This window comes from Rattus rattus, chromosome 1 (assembly GCF_011064425.1).
Source record: "Rattus rattus isolate New Zealand chromosome 1, Rrattus_CSIRO_v1, whole genome shotgun sequence".
Classification (NCBI taxonomy): domain Eukaryota; kingdom Metazoa; phylum Chordata; class Mammalia; order Rodentia; family Muridae; genus Rattus; species Rattus rattus.
In genome coordinates this window covers 239,980,435-240,006,679 of record NC_046154.1, presented here as the reverse complement: position 1 = coordinate 240,006,679, position 26,245 = coordinate 239,980,435, and the positions used below count along the sequence as shown (strand labels likewise).

Genomic DNA, 26,245 nt, shown 5'->3' with positions numbered 1-26,245 from the left:
TGCTGCAATGCTTGACTTTTTACAGGTTCGAACGCTCAAACTCAGGTGTTCACATTTACATGTAAGAACTTTACCAACAGAGCTCTCCCTCCTGACCTCAAAACCTATCCGTACCCCCTGCTCATGAGTGAGTCCACTTGTTTGCACTGTAATAGAACAAAGAGAACAAAATGACACTATCCTCAAATCTCGTCTCTGCCTTCCTTCAACAGACGCGCATTCCTGTTCCCAAGGTTTCCTTTCTTGTGTCTGCAGTGGGTGACTTTATATTAAGAATGTCTATGTATATACATATGCAATGTAATTTTTTTTATCAGCCATTAAGAATGAGGTTATTTTGTTTGAAGGAAAATAGAGTCTGCAACTGGATGTACCTAATTATACTAAGTGAATTAATTAACTGTGAGTCCTAGATTGTATATGCACATTTATACATAATATATATACAGAAGAGAAAATGAAGCAAATTGTCTAGGTGAAATAAGAGGACTAACTAGAGGGGCAAAGAGAAGTAGAATGATAAGGAAAGGAAACTGACTAATGTATGTAATACTGCATAAAATACTCAAGCTGTATAATAATAAAATTATAGAGAAAAATTAAAAAGAAGGGGCTGGTGAGCTGACTCAGTGGTTAAGAGAACTGTGTGCTCTTTTAGAGTTTCTGAGTTCAATTCCCAGCAACTACATGGTGGCTCATGACCATCTATAAAGGGATCTTATGCCATCTTCTGGCAGGTAAGTGTACATGGAAACAGAGCATTCATTCAGTATAATAAAAATTAAAAAGAAGCTATATTGCTCAAAAGCAGAAAATTCTTTCCATTTGTATTAATGCCACTGGCATCTCTAGATATTTCTGACATTCTGTCTTCACACTGATACTTTGTTAATAGCCTCAAATAAGAACCCAGTCAATGTTTACTTAGGTTTATTTAGAGCTCTGTTTAAACTGAGGAGACACACACACACACACACACACACACTCTTCACGCACACACACACACACACACGCACGCACGCACGCACGCACGCACGCACGCACACCATTACCATCACCACCACCAACAACAACAACCTGAGATTGAGCTTTTTGCCTGGGAAACTGCATGCTCCTTCATGAACCTGATGTAGCTAGGTCTGCCTTGCTGTAGCTATCTAATGTACTGTCTGACCAGGGCACTTCTGTAATTGAAGATAAGGATATTCTTAGTAACTATCTATGTTAAGGCTATTGGACCCAAACTAGCATCTGTACTCATTTTACTTACAAGAGATTTGCTTAAAATAGTAGAGTAAAAAAATCCAAAATTGAAGAAATGAAATCACATCTCTCAATTAAGAGTTAATCAAATTTTTCCATATTTTGATGAGAAAAAAAGCCCCAAAGTGGTCCTTTGTGGAGGACAATGCACAGAAAATTCTATAAAGACTAGAAGTTATAACACATGAAACCAATACCAATTCACCTGTGTAACAGAGACACAAAACACATGACTTAAATAGCTGTACAATTAAAAGTGGCCCAATAACATTATCTAATCCTATTAGATATTTTTCGTCTTGGTAATAAGACAACAAGCAGTAAATGAGGAGAAAAAAAAAAATATATATATATATATGTATGCACGCCTGTGCCAGGTGTGATAGTGTAGGCTTTTAATCCCAGCATTCAAGAGGCAGAGGCGAGCAGTTCTCTTTGAGTTCAAGGCCAGCATGATTTACACTGCAAGTTCTGAGACAGCTAGAGCTACAGAGTGAGACTATCTCAAAAAAAAAAAAACCCAACAAAACGCAAACAATGCTTTGAGTGTTGGTTTTCCACCTGTTTGATGCTATGCTCATCCATCAAAATGATCATTACTTATATAATAAACATACAGTTGATTAAACCTTACCTGAATAGAATACATTATAATCTTAAAGCAGTGAACTGCAAACTCATTAGGATCCCACAGCTTGTGATGATCTAAATGCCTGAAAATAACAATTAAAAATTAAGAACTTGGTTTTAATTACACCTTACTTTAAAACCTTCGACAAAAGCCAGGCATGGTGACACACACTTTTAATCCCCACACTCAGAAGACAGAGGCAGGTGGATCTCTATGTTCAAGGCCAGCTTGGTCAACAGTACAGAGAGAGTTCCAGGACAGTCAGAGCTACACAGAGAAATACTGTCTCAAAAAACAAACAAACAAACAAATAAACAAGGGTCTACTTTCAGAACTAACTGCCGACCTTAGCAGTAATAATAGTAACAAATATTAGACTATATAAATGAAGTAGTTAGAAAGAAAACTATTCCTTAAGAGACACATGTCCAACACTAGTGAAGTCATGAATTCCATATGTATCAAGTTACAGATAAGTTTAGGAAGCACTTGTGAAAGGCAGGCTGTGAGATCAGACTACAAAGTTCTCTCCCCTGCTCAGAATCCTAGAAGACAGGATCCTCCACATAGACAAGCAAATGTAGAAGAAATTAAACAAACCTAAACAAAAAGCAGAGGTATCGTCTGTAGAAAGAGACTGTCAAAGTGCTGCTTGTCTTACCCTGGGCTCTGAATCAGGGAGCTATAAGAAGCACATCTTTCCAGAAATGTCAAAGAAACAGAATCAAATAATCCAGAAGAAGAATTTCAGAAGTGAAAGTGGACTGTTTTTTAAATTCAGTGTAGAATGACAGGCTCATGTCCAGAGAGCACTTATCCATATCTAGCTAGCTGGATCTATTATTCGGCCTAATATTTTGATGTAAATCAAAATAATTTGCCTTACCATATTTAACACAATTTGATTACTTTTTAGTAGTATTTCTATAAAGCTACTGTGATAGGGAAGAGGAAAGAGCACAAGTTGTTTTGAAGAGTTGATGATACTCTTGATTTTTAATAGTTTTGTAACTTAATAATTCTTGTATTTAAAGGTGAACTTTGAACCCTGAAGAAAAACTGCCTGCCCCCCACATAAGAATTCTAAATGTTGTATGAAAATATTGTGTATACTCTTGTCCACTATAGCCAGGGGGTAAAGAGGAGATGGTGATGAATTATAACAAAGGATAGATCAGCATGAAAACCACCCAGTAAGTACATAGGATATTAAGAGTACACCGAATTATGCTATGACGGAATTAGGAACACAAGACTTGAAAGCCCTGCCTGCAGGACACTGATTATGCAGAGGAAAATACTGCATAAGAGCCTAGAGGAAACTAAATAAGGGTCAGTGGTCTTCAATATTCTACCTTGATAAGACTCTGAGTAAAATAGGAGAATTGTTCAGAAAAGTGAACAGACTCTTAAGCTCCCAGTAAAGGCAAAAAGAAAAGTTGAAGGACAAGCTTTAGCTCTATAGGAGGGTGCTAGGTTCAATTCCTAGAACTGGAAGAAGAAACAAAAGGGCAGGAAGGAGGAAGAGCAGCAGTGTGCATTACACAGTGGAGACACGGTCTAATTTCTCACTGCACATATGTATTTCAGGGAATGTAAGGAGATATGCATGCTAAGTGATATAATACATGGTATTCACACTTACAGGAGAAAAACCAAACACATAATGAATGTCCAATGCTACCTTTATGGACAACTAGAAAAATGGCAAGTACTCACGCAAAAACTGGCCTAACGGCATTATTCATATTCCCAAAAGTTGCTCTGCCCAGCAATTCTCTGAAACAGCTCTCTGCCAGCACTGCAGGGTTCTCTTCTTTGTCAGCTGCAGAGGGGGAAGAAGGTGGGCCTAGGCGACTGAAAAAGAAATTAAAAATGCCAATACAAAAAAATTCTATTTTAGTTCTAAAGGGTAAACAGAATACACTTTACTTACTTCTCTGAAATGTTAAAAACATTTTCTGTTTTACTCCCAAATAATATTAAAGTTTAATATTAAGTTCACATTCATGAACTTAGTATCCTCAGAGCTAAGCATATAATTTTTCCAATAGGTAGTAAGTAACTTGTTTCTAACAGACTGTCCTTTATGCCAGTAAAACACTCAGAGGCTGGGTGTAGTGACATTTACCTTTAACCCCAGCTGGAAGATCTGTGTGAGTTCAGGGGCAGCTTGGTCTACATAAGCAATGTCAGGCCAGCCAGAGCTGCATAGTGAGACCCTGTCTCAAAAACAAAGCAGGAGAATGGAACAGCTCCGATTTGCTCACTTTCATAAACGGTCTCAACATTCATACCAGTACAGGTCTGAGTCAGTACAGGCCCAGAGAAAGGATCTGTAGCCATCCCCATGTAACTACAACTGGGGACAAATAAAAACAGCTGAAAATATATCCAGAGAGAATCAGAATTAAAAATGAAAAAGTTTAAACAAATGAGAATAGTTGCATATAGAGACATTTTCAGTAGCAAGTATGTTTTGTCCATATCTTGAAACAACATTTTATGCTTTTTTGCAACACACTTATATGTTGCACTAGGATTACACCAGAAAGATACAATTTATGATCTGGCATCCACAGTGTCTGTTTCATTTTTCTTTTCCTTTTATTGAAGTTTTTTTTTTTTCCTTTCACACAATATACCCTGATTATGTCTTCCCCTCTCTGTACTCCTTCCAACTCCTCCCTACGTCCCCTCCCATCCGGATCCACCCCCTTTCTGTCTGTCTCTCATTAGAAAATGAACAGGCTTTTAAGGAAGAATAATAAATAAAACATACTAAAACAAAATCTAACACACTGGAATTGGACAAAAGAAACGAAAAAAGAAAAATGGATAAGAAACATGCTCATGGTAGAGGAGGGCCCAGGAGCAGCAGATCCACTGCGTCTGAGACACCGCACCTGAAGGGGCCGACCGGATAAACAGTTCTCTGCACCCAAATCCCGTGGGAGGGAGAGCTAAACCTTCAGAGAGGCGGACACGCCTGGGAAACCAGAAGAGACTGCACGCTGCACACAGTACTGACCCCAGAGGAAAACAAAAGCTATCTGGAACCCTGGTGCACGGAACCTCCCAGAAGGGGCGGCGCAGATCTTCCTGGCTGCTGAGGCCGCGGAGAGCTCATAGGCAACACCCCGGGAGCAAACCTGAGCCTGGGGACCACAGGTAAGACAAACTTTTCTGGTACAAACGACTTGCCTGGTGATCTCGGGTCACACAGAGGCGGAGTTCCTCTGGGGCCGGACACTTCCGGTGTTTGGCCAGAGTCCCGGACCAGCGGAGGATCCCTGCCTTCAGCAGCTCTCTGCTCCCAGGCCCCCCGGAGGGGAGTTCTGGCCCCCTGGTCGGGCGGGCACTCCTGAGGCAGCAGAGCGGAGGAGACCACCAAAGCCACCCATCTCTGCCCACATCCCTGGCCCAGGAGGATACTGTATACTCGCCTCTGGGTACCCGGGAGAGGAGGGCCCAGGAACAGCAGGTCCACTGCGCCTGAGACACCGCACCTGAAGGGACCCGACCGGATAAACAGTTCTCTGCACCCAAATCCCGTGGGAGGGAGAGCTAAACCTTCAGAGAGGCAGACATGCCTGGGAAACCAGAAGAGACTGCACGCTGCACACAGTACTGACCCCAGAGGAAAACAAAATCTATCTGGAACCCTGGTGCACGGAACCTCCCGGAAGGGGCGGCGCAGATCTTCCTGGCTGCTGAGGCCGCGGAGAGCTCATAGGCAACACCCCGCGAGCAAACCTGAGCCTGGGGACCACAGGTAAGACAAACTTTTCTGGTACAAACGACTTGCCTGGTGAACTCAAGACACAGGCTCACAGGAACAGCTGAAGACCTGTAGAGAAGAAAACTACGGCATGAAAGCAGAACACTCTGTCCCCATAACTGGCTGAAAGAAAACAGGAAAACAGGTCTACAGCACTCCTGAAACACAGGCTTATAAGACAGTCTAGCCACTGTCAGAAATAGCAGAACAAAGTAACACTAGAGATAATCTGATGGCGAGAGGCAAGCGCAGGAACCCAAGCAACAGAAACCAAGACTACATGGCATCATCGGAGCCCAATTCTCCCACCAAAGCAAACACGGAATATCCAAACACACCAGAAAAGCAAGATCTAGTTTCAAAATCATATTTGATCATGATGTTGGAGGACTTCAAGAAAGACATGAAGAACTCCCTTAGAGAAACACAGGAAAACATAAATAAACAAGTAGAAGCCTACAGAGAGAATCGCAAAAAAATTCTAAAAGAATTCAGGAAAATATAAATAAACAAGTAGAAGCCCATAGAGAGGAGTCACAAAAATCCTAAAAAGAATTCCAGGAAAACATAAATAAACAAGTAGAAGCCATAGAGAGGAGTCACAAAATCCCTGAAAGAATTCCAGGAAAACACAATCAAACAGTTGAAGGAATTAAAAATGGAAATAGAAGCAATCAAGAAAGAACACATGGAAACAACCCTGGATATAGAAAACCAAAAGAAGAAACAAGGAGCTGTAGATACAAGCTTCACCAACAGAATACAAGAGATGGAAGAGAGAATCTCAGGAGCAGAAGATTCCATAGAAATCATTGACTCAACTGTCAAAGATAATGTAAAGCGGAAAAAGCTACTGGTCCAAAATATACAGGAAATCCAGGACTCAATGAGAAGATCAAACCTAAGGATAATAGGTATAGAAGAGAGTGAAGACTCCCAGCTCAAAGGACCAGTAAATATCTTCAACAAAATCATAGAAGAAAACTTCCCTAACCTAAAAATAGAGATACCCATAGGCATACAAGAAGCCTACAGAACTCCAAATAGATTGGACCAGAAAAGAAACACCTCCGTCACATAATAGTCAAAACACCAAACGCACAAAATAAAGAAAGAATATTAAAAGCAGTAAGGGAAAAGGTCAAGTAACATATAAAGGCAGACCTATCAGAATCACACCAGACTTTTACCCAGAAACTATGAAGGCCAGAAGATCCTGGACTGATGTCATACAGACCCTAAGAGAACACAAATGCCAGCCCAGGTTACTGTATCCTGCAAAACTCTCAATCAACATAGATGGAGAAATAAGATATTCCATGACAAAACCAAATTTACACAATATCTTTCTACATATCCAGCACTACAAAGGATAATAAATGGTAAAGCCCAACATAAGGAGGCAAGCTATACCCTAGAAGAAGCAAGAAACTAATCGCCTTGGCAACAAAACAAAGAGAAGAAAAGCACACAAACATAACCTCACATCCAAATATGAATACAACAGGAAGCAATAATCACTATTCCTTAATATCTCTCAACATCAATGGCCTCAACTCCCCAATAAAAAGACATAGATTAACAAACTGGATACGCAACAAGGACCCTGCATTCTGCTGCCTACAGGAAACACACCTCAGAGACAAAGACAGACACTACCTCAGAGTGAAAGGCTGGAAAACGACTTTCCAAGCAAATGGTCAGAAGAAGCAAGCTGGAGTAGCCATTCTAATATCAGATAAAATCAATTTTCAACTAAAAGTCATCAAAAAAGATAAGGAAGGACACTTCATATTCATCAAAGGAAAAATCCACCAAGATGAACTCTCAATCCTAAATATCTATGCCCCAAATACAAGGGCACCTACATACGTAAAAGAAACCTTACTAAAGCTCAAAACACACATTGCACCTCACACAATAATAGTAGGAGATTTCAACACCCCACTCTCATCAATGGACAGATCATGGAAACAGAAATTAAACAGAGACGTAGACAGACTAAGAGAAGTCATGAGCCAAATGGACCTAACGGATATTTATAGAACGTTCTACCCTAAAGCAAAAGGATATACGTTCTTCTCAGCTCCTCATGGTACTTTCTCCAAAATTGACCATATAATTGGTCAAAAAACGGGCCTCAACAGGTACAGAAAGATAGAAATAACCCCATCGCGCTATCGGACCACCACGCCTAAAACTGGTCTTCAATAACAATAAGGGAAGAATGCCCACATATACGGGAAATTGAACAATGCTCTACTCAATGATAACCTGGTCAAGGAAGAAATAAAGAAAGAAATTAAAGTCTTTTTAGAATTTAATGAAAATGAAGATACAACATACCCAAACTTATGGGACACAATGAAAGCTGCACTAAGAGGAAAACTCATAGCGCTGAGTGCCTGCAGAAGGAAACAGGAAAGAGCATATGTCAGCAGCTTGACAGCACACCTAAAAGCTCTAGAACAAAAAGAAGCAAATACACCCAGGAGGAGTAGAAGGCAGGAAATAATCAAACTCAGAGCCGAAATCAACCAAGTAGAAACAAAAAGGACCATAGAAAGAATCAACAGAACCAAAAGTTGGTTCTTTGAGAAAATCAACAAGATAGATAAACCCTTGGCCAGACTAACGAGAGGACACAGAGAGTGTGTCCAAATTAACAAAATCAGAAATGAAAAGGGAGACATAACTACAGATTCAGAGGAAATTCAAAAAATCATCAGATCTTACTATAAAAGCCTATATTCAACAAAACTTGACAATCTGCAGGAAATGGACAATTTCCTAGACAGATACCAGGTACCGAAGTTAAATCAGGAACAGATAAACCAGTTAAACAACCCCATAACTCCTAAGGAAATAGAAGAAGTCATTAAAGGTCTCCCAACCAAAAAGAGCCCAGGTCCAGACGGGTTTAGTGCAGAATTCTATCAGACCTTCATAGAAGACCTCGCATCAATATTATCCAAACTATTCCACAAAATTGAAACAGATGGAGCACTACAATTCCTTCTATGAAGCCACAATTACTCTTATACCTAAACCACACAAAGACCCAACAAAGAAAGAGAACTTCAGACCAATTTCCCTTATGAATATCGATGCAAAATACTCAATAAAATTCTGGCAAACCGAATCCAAGAGCACATCAAAACAATCATCCACCATGATCAAGTAGGCTTCATCCCAGGCATGCAGGGATGGTTCAATATACGGAAAACCATCAACGTGATCCATTATATAAAACAAACTGAAAGAACAAAACCACATGATCATTTCATTAGATGCTGAGAAAGCATTTGACAAAATTCAACACCCCTTCATGATAAAAGTCCTGGAAAGAATAGGAATTCAAGGCCCATACCTAAACATAGTAAAAGCCATATACAGCAAACCAGTTGCTAACATTAAACTAAATGGAGAGAAACTTGAAGCAATCCCACTAAAATCAGGGACTAGACAAGGCTGCCCACTCTCTCCCTACTTATTCAATATAGTTCTTGAAGTTCTAGCCAGAGCAATAAGACAACAAAAGGAGGTCAAGGGGATACAGATCGGAAAAGAAGAAGTCAAAATATCACTATTTGCAGATGATATGATAGTATATTTAAGTGATCCCAAAAGTTCCACCAGAGAACTACTAAAGCTGATAAACAACTTCAGCAAAGTGGCTGGGTATAAAATTAACTCAAATAAATCAGTAGCCTTCCTCTACACAAAAGAGAAACAGGCCGAAAAAGAAATTAGGGAAATGACACCCTTCATAATAGACCCAAATAATATAAAGTACCTCGGTGTGACTTTAACCAAGCAAGGGAAAGATCTGTACAATAAGAACTTCAAGACTCTGAAGAAAGAAATTGAAGAAGATCTCAGAAGATGGAAAGATCTCCCATGCTCATGGATTGGCAGGATTAATATAGTAAAAATGGCCATTCTACCAAAAGCGATCTACAGATTCAATGCAATCCCCATCAAAATACCAATCCAATTCTTCAAAGAGTTAGACAGAACAATTTGCAAATTCATCTGGAATAACAAAAAACCCAGGATAGCTAAAACTATCCTCAACAATAAAAAGGACTTCAGGGGAATCACTATCCCAGATCTCAAGCAGTATTACAGAGCAATAGTGATAAAAAACTGTATGGTATTGGTACAGAGACAGACAGATAGACCAATGGAACAGAATTGAAGACCCAGAAATGAACCCACACACCTATGGTCACTTGATTTTTGACAAAGGAGCCAAAACCATCCAATGGAAAAAAGATAGCATTTTTCAGCAAATGGTGCTGGTTCAACTGGAGGTCAACATGTAGAAGAATGCAGATCCATCCATGCTTATCACCCTGTACAAAGCTTAAGTCCAAGTGGATCAAGGACCTCCACATCAAACCAGATACACTCAAACTAACAGAAGAAAAACTAGGGAAGCATTTGGAACACATGGGCACTGGAAAAAATTTCCTGAACAAAACACCCATGGCTTATGCTCTAAGATCAAGAATCGACAAATGGGATCTCATAAAACTGCAAAGCTTCTGTAAGGCAAAGGACACTGTGGATAGGACAAAACGGCAACCAACAGATTGGGAAAAGATCTTTACCAATCCTACAACAGATAGAGGGCTTATATCCAAAATATACAAAGAACTGAAGAAGTTAGACAGCAGGGAGGCAAATAACCCTATTAAAAAATGGGGTTCAGAGCTAAACAGAGAATTCACAGCTGAGGAATGCCGAATGGCTGAGAAACACCTAAAGAAATGTTCAACATCGTTAGTCATAAGGGAAATGCAAATCAAAACAACCCTGAGATTTCACCTCACACCAGTGAGAATGGCTAAGATAAAAAACTCAGGTGACAGCAAATGCTGGCGAGGATGTGGAGAAAGGAACACTCCTCCATTGTTGGTGGGGTTGCAGACTGCTACAACCATTCTGGAAATCAGTCTGGAGGTTCCTCAGAAAATTGGACATTGAACTGCCTGAGGATCCAGCTATACCTCTCCTGGGCATACCCAAAAGATGCCCCAACACATAAAAAAGACACGTGCTCCACTATGTTCATCGCAGCCTTATTTATAATAGCCAGAAGCTGGAAAGAACCCAGATGCCCTTCAACAGAGGAATGGATACAGAAAATGTGGTACATCTACACAATGGAATATTACTCAGCTATCAAAAACAATGACTTTTGTGAAATTCGTAGGCAAATGGTTGGAACTGGAAACTATCATCCTGAGTGAGCTAACCCAATCACAGAAAGACATACATGGTATGTACTCATTGATAAGTGGCTATTAGCCCAAATGCTTGAATTATCCTAGATGCCTAGAACAAATGAAACTCAAGACGGATGATCAAAATGTGAATGCAGATCGCTCATGAGAGACACAGCCAGAATACAGCAAATACAGAGGCGTATGCCAGCAGGAAACCACTGAACTGAGAACAGGACCCCTGTTGAAGGAATCAGAGAAAGAACTGGAAGAGCTTGAAGGAGCTCGAGACCCCATATGTACAGCAATGCCAACCAACCAGAGTTTCCAGGGACTAAGCCACTACCCAAAGACTATACATGGACTGACCCTGGACTCTGACCTCGAGGTTGCAATGAATATCCTAGTAAGAGCACCAGTGGAAGGGGCCCTGGGTCCTGCTAAGACTGAACCCCTAGTGAACTAGACTGTTGGGGAGAGGCAGCAATGGGGGAGGGTTGGGAGGGAACACCCATAAGGAAGGGAGGGGGAGGGGATGTTTGCCGAAACCGGAAAGGGAATAACATTCAAATGTATATAAGAAATACTCAAGTTAATAATAAAAAAAAAAAAAAAAAAAAAACATGCTCATCTGCAAATTCAGTAATCTCATAAAAACACTAAACTGGAAGCCATAATACATATGCAAAGGACCTATAAGATAAAAAGAGAGAAGAATATACATATAATATATACATATATTATAATAAACTATGTAAAAAGAGAAGAACTGTGACAAAGGCATTATAAGACAAGACACCTCCAAAGATACCACTGAATTCACTTTCTATTGGCCATCTACTGCTGGCCATGGGGCCTGCTCTTTTAAGAGTAGTTTGTGTACCCAGTGTATTTCCTCTAACTTACTGATGATAACATCAGGTCTCATTGGAAAACAGGTCCCTGATTAGCTAGAGATCTTTATATGGTAAATATTTCAGATAAGAAAATCTTAAGCCTTAGCTACAGCACTAAAAATAAGAAAAATACAGAAGGTTCTAGAAGATATCACACTTTTAGGAGGATTACAAAGCTAGAGATAGTCACATCCGGGGCTTACAAATCAATGCTTCCTGCAGTTGGCATTAACTAGAATACATATTATCCCATCTGTGTTAGCACAGAATTATCAACTGCACCACACTTTCCAAATCCATTTTGATGCTGTGTATAGAATCATGAAAGTTATAAGCAAATTTGTTATTTGTAACTATATGATAAAATCCTTTTAAAATCTATTCTAGACTCTTCCTCTTCAAAGAGCAGGAACCAGGGTGAACCATAAGCAAAACTGGATACTTCTGTTTTAGCTGCTGAGACACATTCTTCCTGCATAAGTAACAACGTGTGGGAGATTGCATGCTTCTGGCACTTAAGTAGCTGGATAACATTCAAAATGCCAAGTGCACCTGAGCACTTTGGGGGTAAGAAGAAATCCAACATATACCCAAAGCTAGTATCATTCCAAATATGTTAGAGATGTTAATTAAAAACCAACCATGTCTGATTGTTAGTTAAAAAAAAATAAGTGTTCTGCTCTGCCACTGTGACAGAAGTTCTCACATGAGGTAAATGGGGTCAAACATAGAGACCCACAGCTGGACAATGTGCAGAGTAAGAGATCTTGGAACACTTAGTCCTAAATGGGATCTCATCATCAAAATCCTCTCAGGGATCAGAGAGTTGAGTGGGGGAGGGAACACAAGGCACCATCACTAACCCACAAGCCATCTCTCCAAGTGTCAACTGCTCAGGAAAGAACAATTAGTTTTCTCCAATGGAGTCTCACTGAGTACAAAAACAGCACTTAAGGAGAGGCCCCGTGACCAGCAGGACAGAGCAACACAAAATAACCTCCTAGGGACTTTTGAGATGTTTTTGTCTCATAATGCTTTGTTTGAGTATTTTTTTAATTACCAGTCTTTGTTTATATATTATGGTGTTTGTGTCTCTGCATGCATATGTGTTTCTTATGCTCTTTTTCTGTTTCTTTTATTCTGTTTTTGTATTTGCCTGTTTGTTAGAGTTAGAGAGAGAGAGAGAGAAGAGAAAGAGAGAGCACACATAGAGTCATATGAATGGGGAGGTGGGAAAGAAATAACGAGATTAGATTGTGATCCAAATATATTGTATAAATTTACTTTTAATAAAAAAGAAAATGCATGAATAGTCATTATTATATTTTGATTAGTTCTAACTCCCTATGATAAAGCAGAGTAGATCTTTAAGGAAGAATAGAAGTTCAACTATAATTTCTGTTTCTCATGGTTATAACTTTTAGTACTAAAAACTAAAATAGTAATTTATATGTCCAGTATATATTTATACAAACACACACACACACACACACACGCACACACACAATACAGTTTTCACTTAAAAAAATTATTATTACATTTATTGATGCAGTGTGCTTGTGTTTTGTGTTTATATACATGGCATAGCACAGGTGGGGTAGTCAGAAGACAGCTTATAGGAGTCATTTTTTTTCTTTCTAACATGTGTAACCCAGGGATTGAACTCAGATCATGGCAAGCACCTTCACCCTGTGAGCTATCTCATCAGCCCAAATTTAAATGTATTCTAATAGAGAATAAAGTCATTACTATGTAAATAAGCACCTGTGATTAACAACTCTAATAACTTTCTAGAAAGATACATACATTTAAACACACTTAACTTTATGAGACTACCGCATATACAATCATGGAAACCAAATAGTCTTATCCTAGCAAGCACATACAATACAGCCTATAGTATCTTTTGAAAAGAGATTTTTATTTTTAATGTCATGTAAATGTCTGTGTGCATGTGTGTGTATGTGTATGTGAATGCAGGTGTCCATGGAGAGCAATGGATCCACCAGGAGCTAGCTGCAGTTAAGACAACCTTAAGCTGTCCAAATTAGATGACTAGAACAGAAGTGTGGTCCTTTCCAAGAACAGTATGCCTTCTTAAATGCTGACCCATTTCAGCAGTCCCAACTTTAGTATCTTTATACAATACCTGTCAACTTCTTCTATCTTCTGCATGTTAAACAAAAGGGATGGAACAATCTTATCCATATGCTGTGGTTCCCAAATGGTAGCCCGAAGTTCATCATTAACTGTTTTGCGAACCACACCTTGAATACCTCTTATTCCAGCAATGCGAATCCTATAAGGACGGGGAAAGATAGATCCATGAAAACAGGTTATTGAAACAAGTCTGTTTATCTACCTAAGAGGCATATGTTGATATGGCTCTTTCAACCACAAAATGTTTTAAAATTTATACATAATATAGGTATGAAATTAAAATTTCAAAAATATAACGTGGTTAGATATATTTAAAAAAGATGGTTTAACCATCATCTTTATAAATAGGTAAAGCTTAAAGGCTGTAATCTACAAAAAATTAGTAAATGTAATATCTGTTAATAAAAGCAGCAAAAGCATAGCTTCTTCTAACATAAGCTACTGTGAAGTCTCCGGGCCGAGTGAGGAGTTCCTAGCTCCTGGTGGCACCGTGCTTCTGCATACCCTACCACTGTTCCCCAAGACCCCTCACCTCTTAGAAAGAGAGCTGTTTCATTAACAGCTGTCTACATGAACACAGCACTGTAGTTTATCAGTGTTGCCCTAATGTCCTATCACAACTCAGAAGCCCCAGTTTCCTCACAGTCTTGATTCTCCTTGGGGAAGAAAAAAGAAAACTGTAGGTTCAAAACCGAGAAGTGACTAAATGTGCACAAATTGCAGATGGACACCATCTCCAGAGAAGTTAGCCTGCCAGTCCATTTCTCTTACAAGGTACTTCTGCTCAAATTACCTCCTTCTGCCCTATTCTCTCCTTTCCTTTCAACCACCTTATTAACAATTGGAATTCTGTTCTGCTCACCCAATACTGTCTTAACATGTTTAAAGAATACAAAATGTGGAGAAGGAAATGGTAGTGTTTTACAAACCCATGAGGATATAGTAAGGCATTCAAGAGCAACAGATAGGGAAAATGGGGATGGCAGAAATAAGACACCACCAGGAAGTGAAATGAAGAAATTAAGACAAATTCTGCCTATTTCTAAGTTCTGTCTATACAGGCTTCCTGATCACAAGAGGGCAAATCTAACAGCACTACCAAGGGTGACTGCTTTACATAGCTGATGCTATTCCCTGGGGAGAAAGACAAGCACAAAGTTATATAAAGGACTAAGTGGAGCAGGAGATGGTGCAACCTGCTGTAGGGTAGAGGGTGCATGCTGGTGACCATTATGAGTCATGTCAGTTAATCCAGCTCTAACACCTTCCCTGACCAGTATATTCTAGTCTTGGTCTCTAAGACAATTTAGTTTCCACATGATAAACTTGACCACTTGTGTCATATCAGCTTAAGGGTACTGTGAACAGCTGAGTGATAAGCTGAATAAGAACTTCCTCAGTAAACAGCCAACAAGCATTAGCTATTTGAGTGTCAGTCACTATAATGATGAGGACTTCCCTTATAGCTGGAAGTTCTTAGAGAAATGAGACTATGATGTATAAATTTACAAGTATTTCTCTATAACTATTTCTCTAAAGACCTACAAGAAAATCTTAATACAGCACAGACCCTTTGGTGTCTTTCCTGCAAGATATGCTAGGGCAATGGTGGCACAAAGCAAGTAGGAGTAATGAACTAATAAACTAATTTGACTTAAGGTCCACTCCATAAGATGGAACCCATACCCAGCACTGCTTGAGTGACCGAGAACCTAAGACTAGACACCTCAGGCACCTAAGACAAAACTAAGTAATACTGGTCTAAAAAAAGAAAAACAAATGTAGTGACAAAATGATTCCCAATGCTATTCTGCTATATTCACCGATCAGTGCCTCATACAGTCATCATCAGAGTAGCTTCCTCATAAAGATGAGAACAAATATAGAGACCCACAGTCAGACATTATAGAAAGAGTGAAAGTCCTTAGAATAACCTTAAATGTGATATCTCCATCAAACCTCCCCTCAAAGTTCAGAAAACCCTTGAGAAGAAGTAAAAAGAGTATAAGAGCTGGAGGGGTGGAGGACACCAAGAAAACAAGTCCCTCTTAATCAACTGAGCACAGCTCATATCAATGCAAGAGACTCAAGCAGCAAGCATGGGGCCTGCATGGGTCTGCACCAGGTCCTATGCCTACATATTATGGCCTCCAGTTTAGGGTTTTTATGGGATTCCTGAGTGTGGAAATGAGTGGGTCTCTGATACTTGTGCCATCTCTTGGGCTCTTTTCCTTCTGTTGATTTGTCTATACAACTTCAACATGTTCCTTTTTGTTTTATTTTATATTTTAATTCATTTTTTAAATGGGGGTGTTCTTATCTGTGACTCACAGCATTGGGGATATGAAGCCTGGGGAGGCTGCCTCCTATAGCCAGGCAGAAAATCCTGGTGGAGTGATAGAGACATCAACTCATCCACAAAACTTTCGACCTAAAACTTATCCTGTGTACAAGAAATGCAGGGACTGGAGATCTAGCAGAGACTGAGGGAACAGTACAACTCAAGACCCATCCCATTGGCAAGTGCCAATCTCTGATGATTAATGATACTCTGTTCTGCTTATAGACAGGAGTCTAACACAGCTGTCCTCTGAGAGGCTGGATCCACAAACTGACTCAGAAAGATTCAGACACCAACAGCCAAACAGAGGATGGAGCTTGGGAACTCTTATGGAAGAATAGGATTGCAGCCCCTAAGGGGTCAGGAACTCCACGGGAAGACCAATAGAGTCAACTAACCTGGACCCTTGGGGCTCTCAGAAACTGATCCATCAACCAAAGAATATACATGAACTGGGCCTAGGCCTCCCCACACATATGTAACAGATGTGCAGTTTGGTCTTCATGTGGGTCCTAAACAACTGGAGTGGGAGCTATTCCAAAATCGGTTGCTTACATATGGGATATATTGTTCTAGCTGGGCTGCCTTGTCTGTCCTCAGTGAGGGAGGAAGCACCTAGTCTCACAGAGACGTGAAGTGGAGACCACCAAGGGGATCCTCTATCTGATCAGAGAAGAAGAGAAGAAGGAGAGGGAGGAGGAAGGATTATGGGAGGGGGCAGTGAGCAGAATATAAAGTGAATAAGTAAAAAATAAACGAACAAAAATGAATAGATGGATGGAGAGATGGATGGATTAAAAACCTAGCAACTAGGGTAAGGTTAACAACTGAATTGTTACTTATACCTACTAGGGATAACTGAGAAATCAGTTTCCTCCAATAGAGTATGACAATGTGTATATCAGCCCCTCCAGGACTGGAGTAGATGAACTCCATATAATGAACTCCACAGTATGAGTGTTGTGCATGCGCACAAATGTCTATGTGCAAGAGATGCTACACACATTTGTTCACAGTTGGTGAATTGTTTTATTTTGTTTCGTGGTTTGGTTTAGGAGCATGTTTTTGTATTTGGTTTTTAATTGTTTTTGAGAAAGAAACTAAAGTTGAGTGGGTAGGGAGGGGAAGAAGATAATAACTTCTAGACTCATCTACTGTCCAAATCTGAAGGTTCTATATGACTTAAGTTTTACTAAAATGTAAAAGGATAAAAAACAAGAATCTAAGTTGGAACCTGAAAAGAAACATACATAAACTGAGGAAACTGAATTGACTTTTACTCAAGGAAAAGTAGAAAAAAATTACAACTTGTATCTTCAAGCACTTTAATTTACTCATTGTTTTAACAGTGATTCAAATGAAACTTGGCAAGTTTCTTGAAACTTCAGAAACTTAGAATATGTGCTAATATATTACCCCCCAACTAGTCAGCCATAATAAATAGACATACAACATTAAATGGACCCAATGGGTTGTATTTATACATTTATACACACACACACACAAACACACACATACATACATGTATGCAGTTCCACACAAATATAAAATAATCATAATTAAAGAAAAAGATGATGAATTTGATAGAAGATAGAAAAGGCTGGAGGTAAGAGTGGGAGAGGAAATTGTGCAAATATAGTACACATATATAAAAATTTTAACTAATTTAATAACATTTTATGTACTTAATTTTTTATACTGATACTAAAATAGTAAATTTAGATATAAATAATATGTCCAAAAGACAAGGTTTTCCACCAGGGGGCGATAAATAGTTAAATATAAGAAAATTTCATGTTTAAATTATTCAAACACATTTTCTTAGGAAATAAAATTTTGGTAGTGATGAGGTGGCCAGGAGCGTTTAAGTCATTACAATATTCTTCTATTTAAGGCATCACATAGTGATAAGTGGCTTGGATTGTAATGAGGAGAAATTATAGTCAGGGAAATCATGTCTAAGAAAATGACTGTTAAGTCTCTCCTCAGCCTCCTTTCTCCAATGACCCATAAGACCCATGCTTGCTTTCACTGTGTGCACCTGCTAGGGCATGTCAATTCCTCATTAAGGTTCTGCCCACTCTAAAGTGGTTCAGAGAAAATACAGTGACTCTCCATTACTAACAGAATAATTCTCTGAATTAAGTTACCAGTAATGCGCAAACTAATATCATTTATCAGCATCACTTTGACTTTAACTTTTAACACTTAACTAGTGCCTTTTGACACTAGTCAAAGTACTCATTAATATAGCAGTGCTCAGAACAAAGCCCTTGGCCTCCTGTTCTGCCCTACGATAAAAGAAAAGGAGAGAGGGGAAAGGTTCAGTTGGAGTGGTGGTGCACACCTAATCCCAGCACTTGGGAAGCAGAGACAAGAGGATCTCTATGAGCTCCTGGCCAGCCTGACCTACATTACAAGTTCCAGAGTGGCTAGGATGACATAGAGAGGCCCTAAATCAAAAAACAAAAGCAAAATAAAAAAAGAAAAGATAAGCAATAACCACAAGTAGGTAGGAGGATAAGGTTAAGGATAAGGATAAGGTAAAGGGAGGATGGGGTTAGTAATTTAAGTCATCCATGAGAGAAACTTGAGTGAGGTGAGGACAAGCTGAACACACTGACAGTCAGGAGTCCCTGGGAACTGCCCTAAACAGAGAACACAGCTTTCAAATGGACTGAAGAGGGGCATGCCCAGAGTCTTCCACAGATAGCAAGAAGATCCATGTGCCTGGGCCAGACAGAAAGTAAGAGAAATGACAGGATAACAGAAACTGAAACAGGAAGGGGAGAATGATGGGTCATTCTGGGCAAGAGTAAGGAGTCTGAATTTCATTCAGTTTCATTTTGCAAATTCAGTAGAATGCTGTACTGTTCTAACAATGGAAGACTGTTTCATGAGCATCTTTCATGCCTTTTGCTAATCACTGTAAACTACAGAAGCACAATACTCAGTAAATTCTCGTATAATTACTTAGGGGAAGTCATGAGGTAAAACAGTACATACTCGGTTCGTATTTCTGGATCACTATGACAGGAGTGACACATGGCACTGAATCGAGATACAAAGAAGTCATAACGTCTATGATAGGACGGTGTATCTTCTTCAATATTTGCAAATTTGACAAACTAAAAAACAAAAATAACAATACAAACAAAATACGTCACCTTTTAGAAGTGAGTAAACACATTTACCCTCCTTATCTATTACGCCAACAAGCAACACCAAATAAGCAAATGGAACACATAAACCAACAAATATTGCATATGTACATATTGCATACGATCTTTTAGAAAACCAATGATATAGCTTTTTAAGTAAATACCTTGCAACCTAGATGATTTTCTATGAGATATTAACACTTTTTTGCTATTTTTAAAATTTGCTATAATAAACACATCACTTTTAAAATAGAATAAAAAGGCAGAAACAAAACAAACATGGACACTTAAAGACCTTCCTTAAATGTGAGGGGTTAGTTTCAGAGGATAAACCTTTATTCTTTTGTTAGTTATTGAAGGTTATAAATACAAAGACAATCTAAGAAACTGTCTATTGCATATATAAGAGCTAAATATAAAATGTAAGGAAACTCCAGAGGAGCTCGCCCAGTTCACAGATGTTCTAATTCTGCAAACTAGAAGTTCTTTTGTGCTAACTTCTTAAATGGGGTGGAAGACAACAGAGAAAGATACATATGCCTAGCCCTTTCCTCCACACACATATGCATGGGTATGAGAACTCATATACATATGCATATACCTCCATATATTCATATATCACACAATAATAATTATAATAATAATAATGCTAATAATAATAATAAAACTAACTGGGAAATAGATGTTTAAGAGACACAATGAAGCATTAGCATGTAATACTTTAGGTGCAGGCCTCCTCAATCTGAACACTATCAAAATCGAGGGTTAGATAAAACTTTTGCTACAGGACCTCCTCCTGGGGCTGGAGAATATTGAACAGTACTCTCATTTCCTGGATTACACCAACACTTCAGTCTCCACTGTACAACAAACCAATACGCCTGAAGACACTCATCATACATGGAAGGGCAGGCAGGTTGAGGGCCAATGCTTTACGGTAATAACTAATCTTGTTGACAGTTCCTTCTGGATATCCTTCAACAATGCTTACAGAAAATTATTAAGAATAGGGATGAGGCCTGAAATAGTAGCAAGGATCAGCCAAGTAAAAACATAAAGCAATGTTTAAAGGAAAACATAAAGTATGTTCCTTGAAAATACTTGAAGCTCTGAAGTACTTTTATATCACAAACCATATAAACACAAGCTCTGGAGTAAGACCTAGGGCTGAATCTCTAGAGGTCCAATATTCTTTTCGTCTCTTGAAAATTATTTAAATGTGATTCCTCACACATAAAATGGAAATATTATTTCCAATTCTGAACTAAATAATGTAACATATTTGAAAAGCCTAGTATACAACATGTTGTTTCTCTAAAAGGATAAACAAAATACATTTGATTCAAAGTTGCACACTGTTGACATTTATAACTATTACATTATATTATATTTAACAAGCTATGTTTTAGTTGTTGTCTGTGTGTATGTGAGTGTATATACATGTGCCCATATATGTGCATGGAGGCCAGGGGAGCATATCCGTATGGTGTTCCAGCACTCTCTGCTTTATTCTCTGAAAGAAGGATCTTTCACTAAATCTGCAGCAAAGATGGTGACCAACAAGCCAGGGAGATCCTCCTGTCACAACCCAATACAGGGATGGGATTACAGGTACGCATGAGAGCACAGCAGGCTTGTTATGTGGGCTCTGAGGATTTGAACTTCAGTCCTCGTGTTTGGGCACTGGCCCATCTCCCCAGGCCTACTCACAAAGATTTTTTATTATAAGACACATATCTCTTATTCAAATTCAAAATGTTTCAGATCTTATAACATTTGTACAGAATGCATGGGATATTTGTTTAGCTTTGCCATGGAGCATTTAAATCTGACAATCTATTATAGAGTTCAAAGGGTGTAGTTTTTAGAGCAATTCTGATTTCAGATTAGAAATGACTAAAGTATATCTATACCACTTTATGTATATTTTAAACATTTGTAAATCAATGTATATGTGGGTATAATGTAATATTTTCTATACTTTTTTTCATTTTTGAAGCTATGTACAACAAAAAAGGAGTAAGAATAAGAATTCCTGGTACACTACCTCTTAAAAATTTAAACTATTTACTATGTTTTATTAATTCTTTAGAATCTTACATGTGCATTAGATGTATTTTAATCTTACCCAACATTCCCTCCTCTCAGATTCACCCCTCACCCACTTCCAACTGCATGCCTTTTTTGTCTGGCACAATTTCTGACACAACAGAGAACCTAGATAAATTCTGTCTATTACTGTCATACTGGCTCATGAATATAAAAAGATAAATGTGACAAAGTAGAATAAAATACACAAATACCATGAATACTGAACATAATTAACAAATCAACTTTTACCATATTTGATAAGCAACTCTACAAAATTAAAATTAGATTTTCAGCAAATAGATTTTAAAAGATGACTAAGATAATACAACATTTAATTTAATATATTCACTAAAGGTAGGTTATGAGGGTTGTAATCTTTTGCCTGAATGACTCACTGACACAGCATTGCTGGCTACAAGTAAAGAAACTTCTGGAAATGCACATTTCCTCGCTCCACATTACCCCCAGCTAGTCAGCCATCTCCCTAAACTTCCTCATCTAATTGTAAAGAAATGGGAGAGGCCTTTAGGATCTCCCATGCCTGAAATAAGACCCTAGCATCATCTAACTGAATCTGGAAATAGCCACTATTTGTCTCCGAGATAAAATCATGACAGAGGTTTTGAATGAATTATAGAATTCACATTGGAGCTTTTATAGCTATCCACTATGATCATATTAATAATGCTATACCCTACTCTAGGAGCTTTACACACACACAGTGAGATCTCATTGGACTGGAACTACTGTTTTTATTTCATAGATGAGAAACTGAGACAAAGGTTTAACTTGTCTAAACTACAAGACTATACGTACACATGCAACACAGACTCACACTGGGAGTTCACAACCTATACATTTTCCTATATCTGAAATTGTGAATGTGGTGTTCTGAATGAGAATGGCCCCCAAAGGCCCATATGTTTAAATGATTAGTAGAATCTAGGGTAGTAGAAATCTAGATCATTAAATCTAGGGTAGTAGAAAGATTAGGCAGGGTGGCTTTTTGTAGCAGGCACTGCCTTGTTGGTGGAGGTGTGTAACTTGGATTAGGCTTTGTAACTGGTTTCAAAAGCCCAGGCCAGAGCAGTCTCACGCTTTGTCTGTGGATCAGAATGTAAAGCTCTCTCAGAGCTACTGCTCCATGGCCATGCCTTTTGCTTCCCACCATGATGATTATAGACTAACACTCTTAAAATGTAAGCAAGCCCCCAGCTAAGTGTTTTCCTCTATAAGATGCCTTAGTCATGACATCTTTTACATCAATAGAACACTAATTAAGACAATCCCTAAACACCAACAAATCATGGGATTCTGTTAGTTTTAGTAAACTATAGGTAGGTATTCAAAATATCCACATAAGGTGAATAACTTAAAGCTTACTCAGAAAGACTGAAAATATAAAACAAAGGCAGAAATGAAAGGTTAAAATGTCACTTTTATTTTTATTATCATAACATGCTATTTCCCATCTTTAATTTAAAAACTATGTTCAGAATAGAAGGAAGTGAATATAGTGAGAAGCAACAATTCGGAAGTGGCCTAAGAAAAGTCACATAAATTCTGATTTTATAGCCAAGTAGTAGAGAGAAAACTGTATATTCAACAAATAACAACAGAATATCTGAATGAATATGCATAATATAGACGAAATTGAATCCCTAAGTCACATGTAAGCATATGCAAAATACCTCAAAGTAGACAACAGACCAGAACTATAAAAGACTTAGAAGAAATCTTAGGGGTAAATCTTTGACCGTGGATTAGGCAACGTTTCTTATAAGAGATACTAAAAGCACATTAAAAAGTGATAATTAAAAAAAATGAATCAGACATCATTGAAGCAACTCAACAATAAAGTATAAAACAAAACATGGAACTAGAAAAAGTACTACAAGTTATATATCTGATAAAGTACTTGTATCAAGAATAGGTGAAGAATTTTAAAAGTCAACCTAATTTTAAAAATTAAGGACTTGAATAGGTGTTTATTCAAGAACAAACAGAAAACCTATTAACAAAAAAAAATTTAAGAAAAACAAAGAACCAAAACCACACTGAAACACCACACTATGTTCTGATTTATCCATTCATCTAACCATGATGTCCATGGACATTAGGATATCTTCACATTTTTGGCTACAGTCAACACTGATTTAAGTCTATGCATAGACCCAGGCATTCCACTGCGGTGATAAATGCTAAGTAGTGTATTGTTGAGTCGTATGGTAACTGTGTAACTGTTGATTACAAATCAGATGCAACTCAATAAAAGCTCTTGCTTTTAAAAGAAGCAATAAAGTAAAACAGTAGTATGCAAGGTTAGCATTCTAACAAGCAAGTCAGAGAAAATCAAACTGACAGGATTAGACTCAATTAGACCTAGGTGTTCCATGATGATACATTAATATCAGATTCTATACAGACCAACACACTGGAGACGGAGTGTTTTAATCACTGTCATCTGCACTGTGTGTCCAAACACCCTGACTGGGAAATGGCCTTCCTTCAGATAGAATCATTCTAAGAAGAGATTAACTACAGATATGCTGATTAAACTTAGTAAGAAAACAATTGCTTTGCTTACAGAATTTGTTCCAAGAACTTGAAGCTTTGGTTCCCCTGATTCCAGGAGCTTTGCTACCATGTGAAGGAAGCTTTCTACAAATGGCTTGATGCTTTGAGAATGGCAGGCCATGAGAAGCTGGTCCAACGCCTCCATAGCGATTAGAACGTATCTAAGTTAAAAAAGAAAAATGTGAAAGCATTTCCAGGGTTCTAGTGCTTTTAATCCTTCCAACTGCTTTGCACTGAAATAACTATGTTATAACTAGATGCACACACACAAAAAAAGGTAAAGTAAACTAAGAAAAGCCTAATTTAGATATAAAGGTCCTCGAGACGAAGTACACCAAAGCTAGACTGCTCTAGTCTACTTCCTCCAGGAAACCTCAGGGCTACAACGACACTACCTGTCTGTAATCCGTCTAGAACACCATGGACATTCTCCATGATTTTAACCATCTTTATTTGTAGATGTTCTTAACAGTAGTACAACAGTTTATGTCTATCTCCAACATGACCTCCTTATATTTGTAAATAAAAATATATTTACTTAATATAAACATATAATTATTGTGAATAAACTTATATTTAAAATATAATACTGTCAGCAACAATAAGGCAATAAAGGGAATATTTCAACAAAATCCACTTTTTAAAACAACAGATTTTTAAAGATTTTACACAACAAAATTTAGACATATTTTAGTTGACATTCAATGATCAACTTTTAAACTGCTTATACAAACCCATGAAATGGGTCTTAAGAGGTGACAGAGCGAAGGCACAACAAACCAGTGTGTCACTTGCAAAACATGGTACTCTGAGAAATCAGGCTGACACACTGTCACACTACGGAGTACTTTCAGTGTAAACTGGGAAGTGGTAGCTGTTCAGGCAGAGAATGGCTAAGCTGGGATTCCCTTATCAGCAGACGCTGGGACAAACAGGGTCCGCACTTGGGCATCGAGGTCTGACAGGACTCATTCTCACTCTGCAGTGTCAAAAACTATTTGGTAACAGAATATTGGTTTGTTTTCAATATCTATTTTTAAACACAGTATCACATCTTTAAAGCTATTTTCCATTAGAAGTTAACAAAACTGATAGATGTTGAAGCTAGAGGCAATGGTTACAAGCTGAGTTCGCACATAAGCACCTGAGCCACAGGAAAGGGCAGCTGCAGCAGTTAAAGGGCTCTCATACTTTCCTTTGCATACTGTCCCAGGGTTTATCCTCTGTGTATCGATTTGTTTATGTTTGTTTGTTTGCCTATCTGGTACAAAAATTTATGAGAGGACTTCACCTAGAAATATGTTTCTAAGATAAGAGCTCACTCACGGTCAGTCGTGTTCTTACCCAGAGCGGTGTCTGACAACATCCCTGCTCAGCCTCTCTGCCAGGTAGGCACCAATCCGATCGAGCTTCTCTGGTGCAGACACTGCATAAAATGTCAGTTTCTCCATATCAGCTTTAACAAGGCCATCCTGAAAATAATAATAACAAGTATATGATCTATATTTTTTAACTTATTTATTCATTTATTCAAAGTGTTGCCTAATTTACATCTCTTCTCTGAAGACTGTAAATACACATTTGACTGTCTTTGGGTATAAACTCTGTGGTGCTAATATTAAAAATTCTACATGTTCAGAACTTTTTAAAAGCTAAAAAAAAAAAAATCCACTAAAGGACCATCACCAGCAATGAATGTTTGCAGAACTTTCTTTAATAATGAAGTAGCTAGCAGTATGTAGGCAATGGAATATGTTTTACTAAAAAGAATTTTTTCAAACAAAATTTGCTTCAATGTTTTAAATGTTATATGTAGTCTGTACTTTATAATATCTACACAGTGAAGATACATATAGCTTTCTCCCTATCTCCAGGACTGAGGACTGAACCCAAAGCTTGCCTTGTAAGAGGTCTCCCAAGGAACTAAATTCCATCCCCTACATATAGCTTTTCAAACAATTCAGAACTTGCTAGTATCATAAAGCTCTGTTGTAATTAATCAATTAAAACATATTCAGAACTGTATTTTTATCAACAACTCATCCCTGATGTGGACTATTACGCCTTTCTTCTTCCCTAGCTTCTAAAGATAGTTGCTATGATTCTTTTTTGT

At 38.3% G+C, this 26,245-nt stretch overlaps 1 protein-coding gene across 1 annotated transcript in view; it reads right to left on the bottom strand.

The window, feature by feature from the left end:
- The window catches only part of Efr3a (EFR3 homolog A), an 88,497-nt gene that overhangs the window by 29,159 nt on the left and 33,093 nt on the right, over positions 1–26,245 (bottom strand). Inside the window, exons 3-8 of the mRNA XM_032916112.1 lie at positions 25,477–25,604; positions 24,143–24,293; positions 19,310–19,431; positions 13,952–14,101; positions 3,614–3,751; positions 1,898–1,976 (exon numbers count right to left, since the gene is read on the bottom strand). Coding sequence (XP_032772003.1) covers positions 1,898–1,976; positions 3,614–3,751; positions 13,952–14,101; positions 19,310–19,431; positions 24,143–24,293; positions 25,477–25,604 — 768 coding nt within the window. The remainder of the gene's footprint in view (positions 1–1,897; positions 1,977–3,613; positions 3,752–13,951; positions 14,102–19,309; positions 19,432–24,142; positions 24,294–25,476; positions 25,605–26,245) is intronic.